At 38.4% G+C, this 19724-nt stretch overlaps 1 protein-coding gene across 1 annotated transcript in view; it reads left to right on the top strand.

The window, feature by feature from the left end:
* INTS9 (integrator complex subunit 9) overlaps positions 1–19724 on the top strand; it is an 84859-nt gene that overhangs the window by 15457 nt on the left and 49678 nt on the right. The window contains exons 2-3 of the mRNA XM_028520878.2: positions 10957–11084; positions 18780–18840. Coding sequence (XP_028376679.1) covers positions 10957–11084; positions 18780–18840 — 189 coding nt within the window. The remainder of the gene's footprint in view (positions 1–10956; positions 11085–18779; positions 18841–19724) is intronic.

A 19724-nucleotide genomic window follows, 5' to 3' on the forward strand; every position in this document is an offset into this window, starting at 1 on the left:
GGTCCTGGCCCAAATCTCTTAGCAGGGAAAATAGTTTCAAAGTGGGCAAATTTAGCTCAGTGGAAGCAGTTTAACTCAGGATGGTGCGGTAGCAGGCAGGGAGTCTCAGTAGCGTGTGCTCCCCCCTCTACCCAACACACTAAGAATCTTACACACCCTGTTAGGGCATGGAGTGTCCCCTAGTGAGCTACATGTATGGATGGCAGTGAAAATGTGAATACTCAGGTGTGTTGGTATACAGCAGCAATTTTCAACCTTTTCATCTCATGGCACACATAAACTAATTACAAAAATTCTACAGCACGCCAAAAAATATATTTCTTGCTGATCTGACAAAAAAAATAGGTATTATTTTGATTCATTCACATAGGACAGCCATTACGTTTGGCTATGGACATTTTTTATTTGGCAGTCTAAGGGAAAAGAGGTAAGTGCCCTGACTAAACAGTCACGTATTGAGTGTTTTAAAACATCATGCAGCACACCACTGTGAACATCGCTAATATAGCAGAGACTTTACAAGCCCTAGGAAAGCTAGGTTCCTCATTTTTAAAAGAGGTATTTGGAGTAGATGATACTAGAAATCCTTCCAGCTTATGAACTGTGTGATTTCTGATACTTTTCCTTCAGGAAGTCGACTATAACAGAATACAGTGGCACAGGCATGTTTTGTCCATAGGTTGTGTAAAAGACCAGGTAGCTTTGGATGATCCAATGAATGATGGAATAATGGGAAGCAACCTTTTTGTGTTAAAGGAGAACTTAAAATAATGTAGTCTTCTCTTTTGTCACATGAAGAAATTTGAGGTCCAAAGAATTGAGGGATTCATTTGGACCAGTACCATCTTAGAGACAAAGTTAGAACTAAAACGTTATGCCTAGGTTAAAAGAGATGGTGGATGATGTAGTGCACAGTCCAGCAACAAAATCTGCCTGGTTTATTTAAGCTAAAAATAATTGTCCACTTGGGGAAATAGTTTGAGAGTTTCTTACAGAGTTAAACTTTTATAATTCAGCAATCCCACTCTTTGTTATTCCTTCTTTAAAAAAAAACATCCTCACCTGAGAATGTGTTTTTACTGATTTTTAGAGAGAGGAAAAGAGGGAGGGAGAGGGGACAGCATCAATGTGAGCAAGAAGCATTGATCAGGTGCTACGCATATGCACCCTAACTGGAAATCGAACCCACAACCTCTTGGTGTAGGGGGTGTTGCTCCAACCAACTGAGCCACCCATCCAGGGCTGCAATCCCACTTTTTAAGTATTTACCCAAGGGAAATGAAATCATATGTCCCTACGAAGACCCGTATGTGAATTTTTATACCAGCTTTATTCATAATAATCAAAAACTAAAGATAACAGTCCAATGTCCATCAGCTTGTGAGTGGATAAGCATATTGTGGTGTATCTGTACAATGGAATAACCCTTAGTAATAAAAAGGAATGATATGTACAGAAACAAGGACGATTCTCAAAAGTATTGTGTTAGTGGTACATGAGATTTCCAATTTGTCAATCTTATTCTGACCCTTCTAGGAAGAGTGTAGTGGTGTCTTATTGTGGTTTTAATTTATATTTCTCTAAGGACTAATGTTTAACATCTCTACATTTGCCATCTATGTTTTCTTCAGTGAGTGCCTCTTCAAATATTTTCCCTATTTTTATTGCATTATTTGTGCTCTTGGGTTGTAAGAATTCTTTTTATTTTCTGTATTCGAGTTCTTTATCAGATAGGTGTTTTGTAAATATTTTCTCCTAGTATGTGAGTTATCTTTCATTTTCTTAAGACTATCTTTAGAAGAACAAAAGTTTTAAATTTTTATTAAGTCAAATGTATAGATTTTGTTTTATGGTTCTTGTTTTTTTGTGTCTAATCTTAGAAATTTTTGCCTAACCCAAGGCACAGAGATTCTCCTTTTTTTCTAAAGTTACCCTTTCCAGTGCAGTATCCACTCACTGCATGTGGCTGTTAAATATTCACAATGTTACTAGCATGACAAAGGAATTCAGTTTATATTGTATTCCATTTTAATTAATATATTTTTAAATTGAAAGTTGATATTCAATTTAGTTATTGAAAAAAAATTAAGTATGTTCATAAGAACTTGGGTATGTGGGTCTGCTTTTTACAGCTGTAAATTTTACGAAACCTAAATGTGTATCAGGTATTTCAGATGAAAATTTAGCATCCAAATTGAAATACGCTATAAGGTTCACACCAGACTTTGAAGATTTAGTACAAACAAGTAATATAAATGTATTGTTAACACTTTTTTAGTTTAGCTGCTAAAAGGTTTAGAATTGTGTGTGGCATGCATGTATTTCTATTGAACAGTGCTTTTCCAGAAGTCTTATTGTTTTAGCTCTTACTTTTAGTTATACAGCCCATTTTTAATTCAAAGCCCCTTTAACCCTAATAGTCTGTGATCTTTATGACAGCTAAGAGTCTGATGAGCATAAGCCAGACTATGGAGGGAAAAAACTAAATTAAAAAAACGTGTGGATTTTATCATTAGGAACCACCACATTTTAAAAATGTTAAGATACGCTAGTGTCAGCTTCTCAAAGGCGTGGAAATGACTATGTGAGTAAATGCTCTGCCTTATCAGTCTGTCCCACGCTGTCTGCCTTGGAAGTAATGTAGCAGGTATTTGAGAGCAGTACAATCGGGAAACAGTGTTGAGGGAGCAGTTAGAAAAGATGGCTGAAAAAAACTAGTCACTTTTATTTCTAAGATTCTTTCATTTTTTTCCATCCAACTCTCCCATCCATATTAAATCTGTACACTCTTAGCAGCATAATGTACCATCACAGATTTTTTTATTCCTATTAGTGGAACGATTATGAGAAAGCATTTAGAGCTTGTGTGGATTTGGGTGTGAACTCAGTCTGATGTGATCTTGGGCCTTGACAAGATCAGGTTGGTATTCATAATACATACTTCAGTTGTTGGGAAAGAGCCAATTAAATATTGGATAGAAAATATTTGTCAAGAGTTTTTATTGTTAGTGAAGGTAATTCATACAATGAAATTTCCATTTCCTATTCCTCTCTAACCTAAGGTCCACTTTTATTTTTAGAATTCCTTTTCAAGTGTCAGCATTGATGTGTATTTTTATGAATATGTATATTTTATAAATATAGCTATCATATTAATATGACATTTCTGGTAATTAGATAATTATCTATATACCATCTGAAAAATTTATCATAAAATTATAAAGCCTTGCTGGGTCTCACTAGAGAAGTGTTTTTGCCAAACTTCATAAGACTAGGAAGCATCAAGGAGTTCGTTAAAAGTACCAACGTAATCTCAATAATTTAAAAATCTGGGAATTACCTTTGTTTCTTTCTTCCCCCCAAGACCATATTTTGTTGAATCATCCTTCTCATAGGGTATCATTCGCACTTTCTTCCATTTGCCACGTCAGTAGTTTTAAGTCTTGTTCACTTTGAGTCAGGGTAAGTGTGATGCCAAAATGAAAGTTGTGGACCATTATCACTCCTGAGCACAGTTCCTTGAAAATTAACAAGTATACCCAATACCAAAATATGTGTCTATTATGATCTCCTAGATTTATTTTTGTACCACGAGACTTTCGTAATAAGGAAAATAGCACTACAGATTTTCACAATAGTAGGAAAGGTATAGTTATATAATTCTGTTGTCTGCGGAAGTATCTAACGACAATACAGAAAAGACACCCTTCTACTCACTGCTAACATTAGGTGGTAATAGTTTGCCCTTTTTGGAGAGTGTGGAGCAGAATCAGATCTCCTTCCTCCCTTCTCCACCCTTTGAAGACAGAGTTGTATCTAAACCTAAAAACAAAACAACCTTTGTTTTTTCCTCCCTACTTTCTTCAAATTGCTATGTATCACACCCATGTATGGTTGTATTAGTTTAGTGTATGTTAAAGAATGTATTTTTTTTTTTTAAGATTTTATTTATTTTTAGAGAGGGAAGGGAAGGAGAAAGAGAGAGAAACATCAATGTGCGGTTGCTGGGGGCTGTGGCCTGCAACCCTGGAATGTGCCCTGACTGGGAATCGAACCTGCGGCACTTTTGTTCGCAGCCCGCGTTCAATCTACTGAGCTATGCTGGTCAGGAAGAATGTATATTTTCAGCATTATTAGGTATTGCCAAATTGTTCTCCAAAGTGGTTCTACCAGTTTATACTCTATTTTTATTGCATTCTTTCTAATACTTAGTATTACAGTCTGTTTCTTTTTAGCCAATCTAAGGTTTTCTCATTATTGTCCCATTTTGCATTTCCCTAATTCTAGTGATATCAGCCATCTTTCATGTCTTCATTTATTGACCATTTAATAAACACTATATTATAATAACTATGTATATTAAATTATTTTAAGCAAGACTTAGGAAATAGAGAACATACAATGTTTTAGTTCGTAGTTCTTTTTGGAAAAGACAGACTTCTTCCCCAGAGCTAATTTACTAAAATTCAGTTTGCCAGGTTTACCAAATGTACTAGTTTGCCAAATTCTTCTGTATTTTTTAATGAAGTTTATAGTAATTAGTATTGCTTTTGAAGATTTCTGTGAGGTTAAATTGGCTGGTTGTCATTTTGTCTTCATAGCAGCATTTAAAAGTATTAGAGGTCATAATGTTGTCTTCTTAGTAATAGATGTAATATTTATAAAAACGTATTTCAAAATCAGTAACCAGAAACCCCCAAGGGCTCTGTACCTCAGTGAAAGGAGTACTAGAAAAATGCCATTCACTTGCTCATCAGGTCAGTTACGGAAATAGATTGTTTCTGCAAGGAGCTTGGGCCTGTGCTTTGAGGATGTTGAAAGTGATTTGTGGGGATAGATAGATAGATAGATAGATAGATAGATAGCATGGACATTCAAACTGAGAAATCAACATAAAACTTGATTTCAAGATGGTGTTAATTCTTAGGGACCTGCCCCAATCCATTCTTCATAGAACTCCTACAGATATAACCCCACCAAAGCTGAGCTTACCATTCAAAATTTTAAAAGAACAGTAATGAAAATTCACATTGAGTCAGTATTAGCAGACATTGCAAGGCTCCTCTAAGAACTTGAGATAGTTGTACAATCTGCTAGAGAGTCAAAAGTTAATAAGCCAATGAAAGGAATAGGTGCTGCATTTTTTAAAAAGAGAACTTCTAGAAATGCAGTCATTGAAAAGAAATTTTCAATAGATGAGTTAAACAGCAGACTTGACATCACTAAAGAAGGAATTAGCAAACTGGAAGATAAAGCTGAAGAAGGTATCCAGAATGCATTTCACAGAGCTAAAAAGCAAAATATGAATGGCTAATTTAGTCATGGAGACAGTGTAAAATAGACATTACAACATGTATAACATAGGCATTCTACTAATAGAAACTAGAAAGAATGGGAGACAGTATTCAAAAAGACAAGGGCTGACAGCTTTTTCCCTCACATTGTGAAAGATGAGTCCTCATGTGTGAGAAGCATTAACCAAAAGAAAAGAGAGGAAGCCAGTCATGTCTTTGTACATCTTTAAGATCAGAACATCAATGACAAAGAGAAGGTTTTCACCACATCCTGGAACATCAGTTAGACTGGCAGCAGGCTTCTCATAAGCAATAATAAATGCCAGAAGACAGTTGGATTAATATATTTAGTGTTCTGCAGTAATTTGCTACCTTGTAATTCTACCACCATCACTGTTGAGGAGTAAAGTGAAAATTAAGAATTCCCGGAGCAATGTCTAAGAGGCTACCTTTCGAACAGGTGGTTACTAAAGGAAGAAGATACGAGATTAAAGGTTTGGTGAGCAAGCAAAATGTTTTAAATGTTGATAAATAATCATTAACTATAAAACATAGAGTACAATGATTCATTGGCTATACAATACTCTTAAGATACATGTTTCTTTCATTTACAAAGCACTGAGTAAAACCAACACTGAGAATTAAACCATGACACAGTGCTGTAATGGTGGTAATAATCAGGACATTATGGAGTTAGTTACACTGACTTCTCTTAACTTTGAGGTTTCTTTCGTTTAATCCAGGCGATCTGGCAGTCGCCTTCATGTGCATTTATCTGAATGGGATAGGGAACCTTTTGTACGTATCTTGATTACAAAACACAGCAAAAGTGTCATCAACTTTTGTACAGCTTCCATAGTAGGAAAAAAAAATAAATACATAATAGTTAAAACCCAAGAAATCAAGAAATAACAGTAAACCATATTATTGAGAGATACAGAGGTAACTAGAAGGAAAACTAGAAGAGTTCAAAGTAGTTGCCTTCTTAAGAAAAAAAATTCCTCATGGACACAGACAACAGTATGGTGATTACCAAAGGAAGAGGAGGTGTGGGTGGTAGGAGAAAGTAAAGAGGATAAATGGTGATGGAAGGAGACTTCACTTGGGGTGGTGAACACACAATATACAGATGATGTGTTATAGAATTGCACATTTGACACCTCATGTAATTGTATTAATCCATATAACCCCCAAAATTCAATAAAAATATTTTTTTCTTTGCTGTTTAACTTATTCTTCCCTTAGAAAGTTCAAGATAATGATAATTGATTAATGTCTTAAATTGTTATATAGTTTCCCCTGACTGGTGTGGCTCAGGGGCCAGGCACCATCCTGCAAACTAGAGGGTCACCAGCTCAGTTCCCACTCGGGTCACATGTTTGGGTTGTGGGCCAGGTGCCTGGTTGGGGGAGTGCAGGAGGTGACCGATGGATGCCTCTATTGTGCATTGATGTTTTGCTCCCCCCTGCTCTTCCTCGCCTCTCTCTCCATTTTTTGTTCCAAAATCCATCTAGGTTATCACTTTACATGTACTTGTCATATCTTTGTAGGTTCCTCCTGATTGTGACAGTTGCTCAAGTTTTCCTTGGCTTGATGACCTCCACATTTCAAGGAGGACTAGTCAGGTGTTTTGTAGAGTGGTCCTCAAGTTTTTCTTGTGATTAGACTAGGGTTGTAAAAATAATATTTAAAAAAGTAGTTGCCTCATACTGGGGCTGTGAGATTTATTCTCTTGTAAAAACTCTTTGATTCATTTTAACTCTCTGTTATTAAGTAGAAATAAAATTAACGTGAAAGCATTGCTATGTGCTTGCTAAGCTAGAAAAAATTAAAATTGCTAAACCTTATGTTGCCTAGAATATTCCCTCTGTACCCAGTAATGACTAGATCGCCCTGGAGGGCAAACTAATAACAGAGTGTTTGTAAAATTGTGCGTTTGCTTCACATAGTCTTGTGGGATAGACAACTATCTAAGACAGAGGTGGCAAACACAAGGCCCGTGGGCCGAATCTCACCCTCCACCTTGTTTTATCCAGCCTGGCGGCAGCACTGACCTCCTTACCCCTAGTTAAGGAGTAGTTACATTTATATAGTCCTAAAATTACATTCAGCACTTTGAAGGCAACCACAAGGCTGATGTGGCCCCTGGTGAAAATGAGTTTGACACCCCTGATCTAAGACATTAGTGAATGCTACTCTAGAATAGAATTGCTTCTCTAAAATGCTGTACATTATTTCCCCCAAATTTAGGTGGCCTCTTCAACACCTTAATAATTCTATAACTATGGAAACTAATAGTGAGCTCATACTCTGTTTCAGGTGCTATATCCATTCATGTAGTCCTGACACTTTCAGGAGGGTAGCTTCTATTACTACATCTTGCATATGGGAAAACTGTGTATTTGCGAAGTGAAGTAACTTTCCCAAAATCACATGTTGACAATGAGCGCAACCAGGATTTGAGCACAGGCAGTCTTACTTCAGACTCCTGCTTTCAGTCGTTTCTCCAGACTGCCTCTCACAATTAGAGCCATTTATCAAGTAGGTGACTTTCCTGTTTAGGGCTTTTAATTGCTTCTAGACAGCTACTACTAACATTACAGCTACAGTCTGGTATAGATTCTAGATGGCTTTGACCATAATGCTGATGGGAATAAGCAGTGAAACAGATCATCTGATATATTACTGATGACATTGTAAATAGGCAGAGCCCTTTTTGGGAAGCATTTTGGCACATATTTCAGGAGCCATAAAATGCTCATATTTTTTGACCTAGTTAATGCCACTTCTGGGAATCCTCTAAATAAATAGTTCAATATGGAAAAAACCTTAAGCACAAAAGTGATCACCACACCATGTTTGTAATAGAGCGAGTGGCACCCCAAACATAGGGGAATGAAACAACCAAGGGCATATTTACGCCGGCAGCCAGGAGACATGAGGTGCGGCGCGGACGAAGGGAACATAGTCGGTGTGTGTGTTAAAAGCCGCATGCAGAGCACTGTGTGCACTGACATTACAGCTTTAACAAATACAAAAAAAAAAAAGATAGAAAAATGATTGTGGGTACTGTTTTTTCTTTCTGCTGTTTTTAAGACTTTTTGTAATACAGATTTATTTCTGATTTTAAAATTAAAACCCATGATTGGTTCGTGCATTTGTGTGTTAGTCTCATGGTGGTCGCAGGCAGCACAATGGAAGCATGCAGAGAACATCACTGGAGACAGGCGAACTCCAGGAACTTTGGAGGTGCCTCCTTTACTGGTGGTGGGAACCTGGACCAGTCAAGTCTCTCTCTGTGTCTCAGGAGACTTGCTTGACCCACAAAGTGTGCGGTGCAATTCGGGAAACATAGTGGGATTTTTAGAGTCAGGGGGCCTTGCTGTGCGTCTTTGGCTCTTTTCGGACAAACCACTCAACTGTGTAAATCTCAATTTCCTCACCCATAAAAATGGAACTAGCGAGATCGAGGCCTGGCACTCTTTTAGTGAATGCTCTGAAAATCTTCCGTTTGGTTATGGCCCTTATAAAATGTGCCTCATCTTTTTTTATCCTTGTGTGACAGGAGCAAAGGCAGTCTTTCACCTAAAGTCTTTTGCCTCTAATCTTTTCAGCAGCAGCTTTTACATGTCAATCTTCTGTCTTCCGGTGTAACTTATTATCCGTAGTTTAGAGTTAAAATGGTAAGAAAAATTTGGTCATTCAGTGTGGCTGGATAGAATTCCAGGTTTGTTTTAATCATATTTTTCTAATTATACAAATGTAGCAAATGCTTCCTGTTGAACATTTGGAAAATACAGAAAGCGGAAAGAAGAAAATCACACCGTATCTTTGTGCTCAGTGATAAAACCATTATATGCATTTCATTTTTTTTTTTTAGGTTTTTCTGAATATCAGATTTTTTTAAAGGAGAAATATAGGAAAGCTCCTATTAGAATATTTGTTTAGTTTGAACAAATTTAACATGTTTTATGTTCATTTTGAGACAGTTTATCTTTAACAAAAAATTCTTAGATAGGGATAAGACCAAGCTAGTGATGGGGAACCAGAGGGAGGATGGGGAGGGATGAGTAGGCAAGTGTTTTTCTGTAATTCTGATAACCTGTCAAAGAATGAACTTACGCAAAGTACAATTACCCAAATCATGCTTCCTAGACTCTTTAAGGACAATTACAATCTTAAATAATTGTGTTGTTTTCATTATTAACTTTGTACTCTTTCACATCATGAGTTGTGAGTTTTTGTTTGGAAAGTATAATCATCATACATAAACTTAGAATCAAGAAGCTTGCAAAATACCCACAATTTTTTAGATCTTGGCCTTATCCTTTTAAGAACATGTGGTTTACCTGGCTGGCATGGCTCAGTGGATTGAGTACGGGCTGAGAACCAAAGCATTTCAGGTTCGATTCCCAGTGAGGGCACATTCCTGGGTTGTGGGCCAGGTCCCCAGTGGGGGCCACATGAGAAACAACCACACACTGATGTTTCTCTCTCTCTTTCTCCCTCCCTTCCCCTCTCTAAAAATAAATAAATAAAATCTTAAAAAAAACGTGGTTTTAAAAAAGTCATCACTTCCTATAATGTCCTTTGGAGAAAAGTGGGGCATTTATTGTCACAGAACCAGCAGAGCAACAAATACCTGGGAAGACGCAGCCAGAGCTGCTGTGGCTGTGCAGGGCCAGGCGTTGGTGTTACAGTGCCCTGACCTGCGTGGGGCTTGTACCTCAGCCAGGAAGGAAGAATGTGCCTGTCCAGGGTTGAAAGTGGCGGTTCCCCCATTTTCCGGGCTTTGCTGTATGTAATGACTTTCAAAGTAGGGGAAAGGTCTTTCCCCTCTTCTTTATTTTCTTCAAGCAGCAATCAAATTATGAAAGGTGGCACAGGGTACATCCCACATACATAATTTTCAGTGTGGCCTATCTGTCATCCCCACACCACTGAGGAGGACATGAGAAATGTTTGAGGTCAGTGTGTTTGTCTTGCCTCATCACTCTCCCCTGAACACTCCACTGGGGCTCGTGCCCCTTTGACTTCTGAGGTCTGCTGCCACAGACAAGAGACTCTTGATTGGTTGGGAATAGGTGTCCCTCTCTCCTGCACATCAGGGAAGTCCCTGGTCCTTTAAGTCGTTTTTCTGAAGAGGCTGAGCTATCCTTCAGGACTGAAGCTTGTTTGTTAACCCTTCCCAGTCATTTCCTCTTGGAGGAAAATCATGATTTATTTAAAGGAGGAGAAAAGCAAACCTATAACACACTTATAGGATCTGGTTCAGAATTTAATCGAGTTCTGCAGCCTTAGGCAGTATTTGGGTGCAGTGAAATAGGGGAATTTGGAAGTGTTATGGGAGGATGGAGTAGGTAACTGTAGCCTGGAAACTGTCTATTTCAGATAATTACAGTCCCTCCAAAACCGCACTTGCTTGAGATATAACTTGGTACCCTACAGAAAACAGGGTATGATCTGAGACTTCAAGGATTTTGAACTGCTCGGGGAGGTGGGAGTCAGAGCTGTGAAAGGGAAGAAGCCACATAGAAAGTTACATGAACTTATGCACTGTTCTTTCGAGAGAAGGTGACCAGTTGTACTTAATTTACTGTACTTTTTAGGCTTTTTTGTCATTGATTATTGATAAAAGTGATGTTATTTTTTTTTTCTTCAGTATTGCTTGTCAGGGCATCCAACCTTACCATGCAATGTACTGAAATTCAAGTCAACCACCATCATGTTGGACTGTGGACTGGACATGACTTCCACCCTCAATTTCCTTCCTTTGCCTCTTGTTCAAAGGTATGTGCTGGTGCATATGAGACCAAACGAGCTTTAGTTGAAAAATTACCAGTACCTTGTGTGTTGTCCTAAGTTTACTTTGTTCCCTTAAAAAATGTTCATCATCAAAATAATTTCCTTTGGCTAGGTTGATGGAAAGTGTTGTATTGAATTATTGATTGACTTCTTTATTATAACTTCTGAGCTTCTGTAAAATGTTCCTGCAATTGCTCAGTGCAAGTGAGGTCATGTATATTTCATCTTTCCTGCTAATTCATATAAGAGCTGATAAATGGTCAACTGATGAGCCCAAGAATTGAGTTTTAAAATCATTTCACTGCCTTTGCAGGGACTTAACATCATAGAAGCTGACAGTTCCATTTGATAGGTAGCTATGCATTATTTTTATGCTCGTCAGCTGTAAATATCATGGAATCTTGTAGGAAGCCAAAGTCCATGTCTTAAAGCAGGTAGATTATCCCAGGCCCATAGTCAGCACTGTTTACTTTTCTAAGACTTTGTCTAGGAAGCTTGCTGTTACTTAGAAGGAGCATTTATAAAAGAAGTGGTAACTTTTAGAAGCAAATGTAGTCCCAGTAGCAAAAAGTGATACAACCTACAAGGGGAAACAGAAAGCTATCTAAAGCAAATGTAATAGCTCAAAAGCATATGGCATATAGCAAGCTAAGTAAACCATCTAATGCATCTCATTCACTCCTGAAGACATCACTGTGTGCAATGATTATTCATGATGATAACCCTATGAACCATATAGAAAAAGTAAAAATAAAAATCAACCATTGATTTTTTTTTTCCTGAGCTAAGGGATACAATAAGGTGGTAGGAACAAGGTCAGAGATAATTGCAGCTCACATTTTATGCAAAGCTTGTAAAATTCAGTTATAATCACACCCAGCACTTAGAAATTCTTTTACCATGCACACACAAATATCCAAAAGAATACATATATAATATGTGTATACCTAATTATATATATATATATATATATATATATATATATATATATATATATGGGGGGGATTGGTTTAGGCATTGCATCACATATTTCTCAACAAAAATGACTGACAGGTTATTTATTATTAAAGTAGCCTGAAATTACTGTCTCTGCCCCTCCCCCGCAAAACTAAAATGTTCATTCATTTGGCGTTTACTGAGAATCTGCACTGTGTCAAACTAGGGGATATAGATGTGAACAAGACAACTTTCCTTTCCTTGTGGAGCTTACAGTCTTTCAGAGAAAAAGAATTACGCAGTTGAAGCTTTCATACTTGTGTTAAGAAAATATCTATATGAGGTCTATCCAGAAAGTATCCAGCCATGCACTAAGAAAAATAGAGGCATTTATTAAAAAGATACAAGAAACATTGTACATAGCACAGTGATGCCCCAGTCACCTTCACAGTAGGCACCTAGGGACCTCACATAATTCTCCCATTCGCCATCAGCTGCCCCATCATGTTTTCCTGAATCTCATCACCCACCTGAAATCTCTTCCCTTTTAAAGGGGATTTTAGTTTTGGGAAAAGCCAGAAGTCACAGGGAGCCAAATCTGGGCCATAGTGGGGCCAAGTTACCTGGGTGATTTGATGTTTCTCCAAAAACTCTGCATAAGATGTAATGTATGAGCAGGCATGCTGTCATGGTGAAGCTGTCAATCAACAGATGCCCATAGCTGCAGCCTTCTGAATCATCCAGATAGCTTCCCTGGAGCTTAATGCAAAGTTTGATACAGAGTCATTTCTCTACTTACTTAGTCATCTTGAATGCAGTGGCCACACATTACACATGCTCATTCAACTTCGCCTACCACCCTTACTGACTCGTACAGTGAAGTCGTCATTGTTCACTCTCCTTAGCTGCCAAGTTACATTGATGCCGTGCAAATTGTTCTCATTATATTAGCAATGGCTGGACTTTTTCCAGCCAGACAAGGTACTGTGAGGAGACCTACATTGTCTATGGGGCCATGAATTACTTAGGTGTTCAAAACCTAAACTGGGCAGACAGTCCTAGCTACATGTTTTCCCTTTCCTGTTTGTTTATTCTTGTCTTTACCTAATTCTTGTAATTCTCACCACTGTGGCTCAGCGTTAGAATCCCCTTGTATTCTCTCTACGCCTTGTGGTTGGTTTTCTCTCAGAGGGAGGTTATACTAGTGGGATGATTGGCAGCCCCAAAAGGTATCTTCCTTTGCTTGTTCAGAAACCTTCAAGATATACTTGGCTAAAAATAGTATCCCTAGTTTCCCTCTATTCCCTTATCCTGCTTTGTTTTTTGTCAGAGTGCTTATGATTGCATTATATATACATACTGGTTTATATATTGTCCTCCTTCACTAGAAGGTAAGTTTTATAAGGGCAGAGATTTTGTCTGTTCTCTTTAGGCACCATATCCTCTGTGCCTAAAACAGTTCTTGACATGTCATAGCTTCTCAGTAAATATTTGTCATATGAATGAGTCCTCTTTCTTCCCTGGATTTCAACCCTTCTTGCCTTGTTAGTCATTTCACTATTAATTGTAATCTTTCTTTACTTTGAGCCCTTCCATCTTAATTGACTTTTCCCCATTTAATTATTCTCGGTCACTTCTAACTGAAAATTTAAGAAAAAAAAATTCACCCTCTTTCAACTCTACTTTACCCTCAGCATCCCTTACCGCTCTCTGATCTGTGTTTTCCCCACACCACCCCCCAGAGCACCTCTCCCTGAAGTCTCCAATGACTTTCACGTCATTAGCTCTGGTGCACGTTCTCCTCCGTGATCGTGCATTCCTGGTTTTCCTCTTATATCTCTGGCACTTCCTCTTCTGTCTACTTTGGAAATTCATCTTTCTCTACCTGGCCATCACATACCAGAATTCTTTAATATCCAGTGCTTGGCCATCAGAGCCTCCACCAAAGGAATTTAATAAGTGCTAAGGGCTTCCATAACTATCCAAACAATAACTTATAAATGTGCATCTTTAGTTAATAATTCTCTTCTGAGCTCCAGGTTTGTCTCTCCAGATATCCGAAGTGTCTCTTGTTGGATGTGCTCTTGAAGGCACTTCAAACTCAACGTGCCTCAAATCAAGTTCATTATTAGACTTGGTCCAGAAGAGGAGAGCAGATACTCCCAGACCTGTTTTCCCCGACCGTGCCTTATCTTAGTGAATGGCATCCTGTTATCAAAGCCAAAACACTGGGAGTTCACTTCCTCTTCCTCGCCCCATATGGAGTCTGTTGTTAAGCCTTGTCATTCTACCTTCCAAAGAGCTCTAGTGTCCGGGAGATCTCTTCCGTGCTGCTGTCCTCATCATCCTGTTCTATGGCATCATTGCTAAAGCCTCCTAGCCACTGACTTCAGTTCTGATCTTGCTCCTGCCTGAATCCAAAGCCATCCTCTTATGTGACTTTCACTTCAGAATTACAGAAGAGTTGCAAGAATAGTACAGACAGCTCCCAGGAATCCTTGTCCATTGTTAACATTTTATTACACTTGCTTTGTCAGGTTCTCTTTGCGTGTATGCATGTAATTTTTTCTGACCCATTTGAAGGATACAGACATGGTACTCCTTTACCAGCTAAACTTGAATACCTATTTTCTAAGAAGAACATTCTCTATCTAATCTCAGTACAGTAATCAAAACAGGAAACTTATATTGATATTGTACAAGTATCTAAGCTTTATACCCTATTCATATTTCCCAAGTTACACCAATTCATATTTTACCATAATGTCTTTTATAGCAAAAAAGAAAAAAAGAGCGACACAGGTCAAGGATCTAATCTGGATCATGTTGCATTTAGTTATCATGTCTTTAGTCTCCTTTAATCTGAAAGAGTTTCACAGTCTGTCTATTACGACCTTGTCATTTTAGGAGTGCAGGCCAATTGTGTTACATAGCATCTTACAGTTTGAGCAAGTCTGAGGTTTCTTCCTGATTAGATTGGGATTATTTTTTATAGGAATGCCAAACAAATGATGATGTATGTTATCAGAAAGCACAGGATGTCCGTTTTCTCCAGAACTATGTTTTAGAATTACATATCTAATCTTGCCTCTTACCCGTTTAAAACAAGGGTCTTTCATTCCTCTTAGATCTTGGTATATTAGGCTTTGTGCCTGTTCTTCTAGTTTCCTTTCAGTCTCAGAGTAATCTTATCTCCTGCCCGGGACAGTCACACAATTGTTCCTTCAGCCAGGAAGGCTCTTCTCTCCCTCCTCCATCCCTCCCACCCTCTTTTAGCCTGCTTAGCAGGAGCTTCTCTCTCAGGTTACTTATGACTCCAGTTTCTATACTGAAAGGACATGGAGGTGGCATGGATGACGGGGAGGGAGGGAATTTCTCTCCTTGAAATTTCACTTGAATAACCTTTTGTATAAGGTGTCCATGCCAAAGGCCGGTGAGAATGAGGGGAGGAAAGCACTGAACGTTGTAGCTACCCACTTTCTCTGCTCTGTCCAAACCCTACCACTTGCCCCAGCTTCTCCTTGACTGCACTGCTGTCCTGACCTCACCTCAGACATCACAGAGCCAGGCGAGTCTTTGATGTTGCCTAGGTCATCATTAGCAAATGTCATCATTTGTACTGTACTGCTTCATCATTTTTAACAGTGTGTTCTCTGTTTGTGTTGTGACACTTGATATGTCTGTCCTCCGGGAGGACAGGAGTGCTTTGTTCATGGTCACATCACCATCACCTGAATTCTTGACACGTAAATAAAGATTGGTTAATGAATAAGTGAAGATGAACTCCTCATTCTCCTTACAACACTACAACCAATGAGGCTGTTCCTTTTTCTAGAAAGACCTCCTCCATCTTTTCTTTTTTTTTTTTTTTTAATTTTTGTTTAATCCTCACCCAAGGATATGTTTATTGACCTTAGAGAGAAAGAGAGAAGAAGAAAGAGAAACACCGATGTGAGAGAGAAACATTAATCAGTTGCCTCCCATGTGCACCCCAACTGGGATCGAACCGACAGCCTAGGCAATGTGCCCTGACCAAGGATCAAACCCACGGCCTTTTGGTGTAGTGGCTGATGCTCCAACCAACTGAGCCACCCAGCCAGGGCAAGACCTCTTCCATCTTTACCCTGTAGCTCCTATTCCCTGCTCTCCCACACCACCACACACTCTCAGAATTGCCCTTCTGAGGGAGCCCATAACATCTGCTTACCCTGCCATAGCTTTTATTTTATTCTATTGCAGTTGCTACTTACTAGCTCCCCATACCTAGAGTGTAAACTACTCAAGGATTATTTGTTGTCATATTTCTGTGCTTTGCCTACTTTGCTCAAAGTAAGTTTTGTAAATATTTTTGAATGAATACATGTAGTCATGTCTCTTTCTTTGCTTTCTGATCATAGAAGTAATGCATTTCAAAGTGGGAAATTGGAAAAAATGAAAAGTATAAAGAAAAAATGAATTGCATACCATATTTATTCTGTTTCACTATTTTCTAGGTGATAGATTGCTTTTAAATGCCTTAGGTTATTTATTTATTACTTTTGGGAATATTTTACCAATTTTTTAAAGTAGATTTTATATACATATTTTTCTTGACTTGTAACATTTTTAATGGCATTCTTTTTTTCCCCTAAGAAATTAAAGTAGATTTCTGTGGTGAGACTTCTTTGTTTTCTTGTTTAAAAAATTTGCAGTCAAACTTTGTAATCATTAAGAGCAGAATAATAAGTCTCTTTCCCTTTTCATTGCTTAAAGTTTACTAATTTTTCCATGTTTTAGTCACTAGCTCATTGGAGCTCAGTAACCGAATATTTTCATTTTTGTAGCCAGCGTCCCCTTGCCATCGGGGGACACACTGCTGTGTCTCTGCACCTTTGGCGTTGTTGTTGCAACGCAGTCGTGCTCTCCGTCCCACCCACGGACAGCTCCTCAAATTCGAAACAACGACAGGTGCTTCGCAGAAGACTGTGACGTGAAAAATGTCTAACAAAAGTAAAACCACAAAACCACAATACTTTTAAAAAAATAATTATTCTCTAATAAGCAGAGTACCACTTCTAATCATTTGTCGATGACAGCTGTCTGAGTCACCTCTGATTTGAAGGCTGGTTTACATGTGTGTGACAGGGAGCAGAGAGAATGGGCACCCCATGGACCAGTTTTCTTTGTAAAGGGGAGCGAATGTTCACAACCTTCTTTTAGAGCGTTAGCGCGCGTGAAATGAGAACAGCACTCGCGCCGTCTTGTCAGTGCACTCTCATTAGAATACTTAGTATTTTCACCTGATATGGTGGTAAATACACTTGTCTGGAAGTAAGAAGTCTGTAAATGACATATATGACTATGAAATGAGATAGGAATTGACAGCTAGTGACAATAGAATATTTCTCTGCGAGGTTAGAGCAGAAGACTCCCAGAGTTGTGTTCTTTTTTAAAATGTATTGGTTATAATTCATACCAACCAAATTTGATTCTCTCAGTGGTGATTTTCATTCTCAAGTATAAAATCCAAAACTCCTACTTTTTGATTCATAAAAGCAAAATGTAAACTGTGAATCTAGGCAAAGTGTATGTGGGACTTCAAGTGTGTGCAGTACTTACATCCTTGCAACTTTTCTGTAAGCTTGGAATTCTGTCAAAAGTTACCCCCAAATTTTTCACTTTTTTAGAAGAGATTAATGCATATTTCGTTTTTTAACCTTTCCTAGAAGATTGACAAATATTCATATATTTACGTTTCTATTTGACTTTCACACGTATCACTTGCTTATAAAATTAGAATCTGATCAAATCATTTTGGCAAGAGAATAAAGGACTATACATTCATTTGGTTTCTAATTACACAGTCTTTTAGTTCCCCACCCTTACTTTGCCCTTAATTTTTACTTCACAGACTAATTTTGTGGTGAAATGCTAAATTCCTTTTGCCATTCAGCTTATACTCCTGAGGTGGTTTTTCTTCACATATCACCTGATCATTAAGTTTTTCTTTTTACAGCATTTTTTAACTATTTGCATTTCGCCTACCAACATAATTCCCCTCATCAACTAATAGCACACATATAAATTCTGAGATTACCAGAAGTGAATGATTTCTGAATCCAGACTATTTTAATATATCATACATACGTGTGAAATTAACCTCCTCTTCTAGAAATTATTCAGTTAGGTATGGCATCATTTTTTAACACTAGGAAAACAAGCTTCATTTTCCAGAATTGGAAACTGAAGCCACAGGGGGGACAAGTGACAAATCTACTTAAAAGCAGTGAATCCAGAATGCGAGTTTGAGTAGAACTCAGGTGTTTTCCTTTGCAGTGAATCCTGGCTGGTGGGCGGCTCAGTGTGCTTGTCAGAGCCCCAAGCACTAGCTCTCTGAGTCGGTCTGTCCACAGACAGTGACCCCATCTGGCCTGCCCCTCAGGCTTGTCCTCAGAACAAGCAAGGTGAAGTCAAGGGCAGTGACTGGAAAGTGATTCATCTTTCTGTTTTCTTTATTGTTCTGCACATTGTTCTTTTAATTTTTCCAATTTAGTGCTAAACTGTTTGGCTCTTTAATGATGCATTGCCACATAATTCTTAAGCATGATACAACAGGGTTCTTTTTTATCTTTTTGATTAGTATTTTGGGTGAACATTACTGCCAGTGATTTCAAGCTGCTTTTAACTTTATGGAGACAGCACAGTCACCTTGAAATCTCTAAGGATTATAATCTACTTAGGATAATTTAATCTTTTCTTTTGCAGTGCCAGGCTGTCTAATCTTCCGGGCTGGTCCCTGAAGGATGGAAATGTTTTCTTGGACAAGGTAATGATTAACTGAAGTGTATCTACACCCAGTGGAAACCCTCTTGTCACACCAGGAACCCAACAGTATTGTGATTGATGGGCTCATTTCCCCCCATGTATTCTCCCCTGAAATATCCCGAGATCCATTTAGGGTCTTTAGTACTTGGTGATTATTGTTTTTAAGAGCCTTTTAGGGAATCAGGTCCAGTTTCTCACATGGAAAAAAAAAAATCTAAGAGCTGCAGCTACAAGCCACATTTTGTCACCACAAAAAGAAAACTATCATTTCTATAATGGAATGAGATTTTCAAAGGTGATACTTACTAGAGAATTCCACCAACTCTGTGACTGGAAGGAATAAACTTTTTTTTTCCTTCAAATAACTTTGAAATCCTCGAATATGGGAGTTTTGAACTGATTCTGTCAGGGGACAGAGTGAGTGGGGCACTGTAAAAGTTTGGGTCCCTGGGGGTATAGGAGGCCGCAGAAGGTTGCGGGAGAGCGGGATCACCATCTGATGGCATCACTCTGGCCCCACTGTGTGAGGACAAGACTGAGGAGCTGGGTGTGCAACTTCCCAGGCAGTGCGTTCTTAGCGTGTGGGGTGCAAACACGTTCGTAGGTAAACTTGCACTGAGGCCCTTCCAGACTATGGCCTGTGACCTTACTCCAGCCTTCCCTGGCAGCCTGGAATAAACAGCCTCCCAGGTGATGGGGAAAAGAGAACGTAGTTCTGGGAATCTAAGATTCGGTATCCTGTTGACTTTAATCACTGACTAATAAGGCTTAAAGTGAGTGACTTAAATTACTTCTTTCTAGGCTATTAAGTTTTTGACATTAGATTATCTTCACAGTAATTTCTTCCTCAGATCATTATTTAGGCAGTTAACTTATAAATGAGAG

The sequence above is a fragment of the Phyllostomus discolor genome, chromosome 8 (assembly GCF_004126475.2).
Source record: "Phyllostomus discolor isolate MPI-MPIP mPhyDis1 chromosome 8, mPhyDis1.pri.v3, whole genome shotgun sequence".
NCBI lineage: Eukaryota > Metazoa > Chordata > Mammalia > Chiroptera > Phyllostomidae > Phyllostomus > Phyllostomus discolor.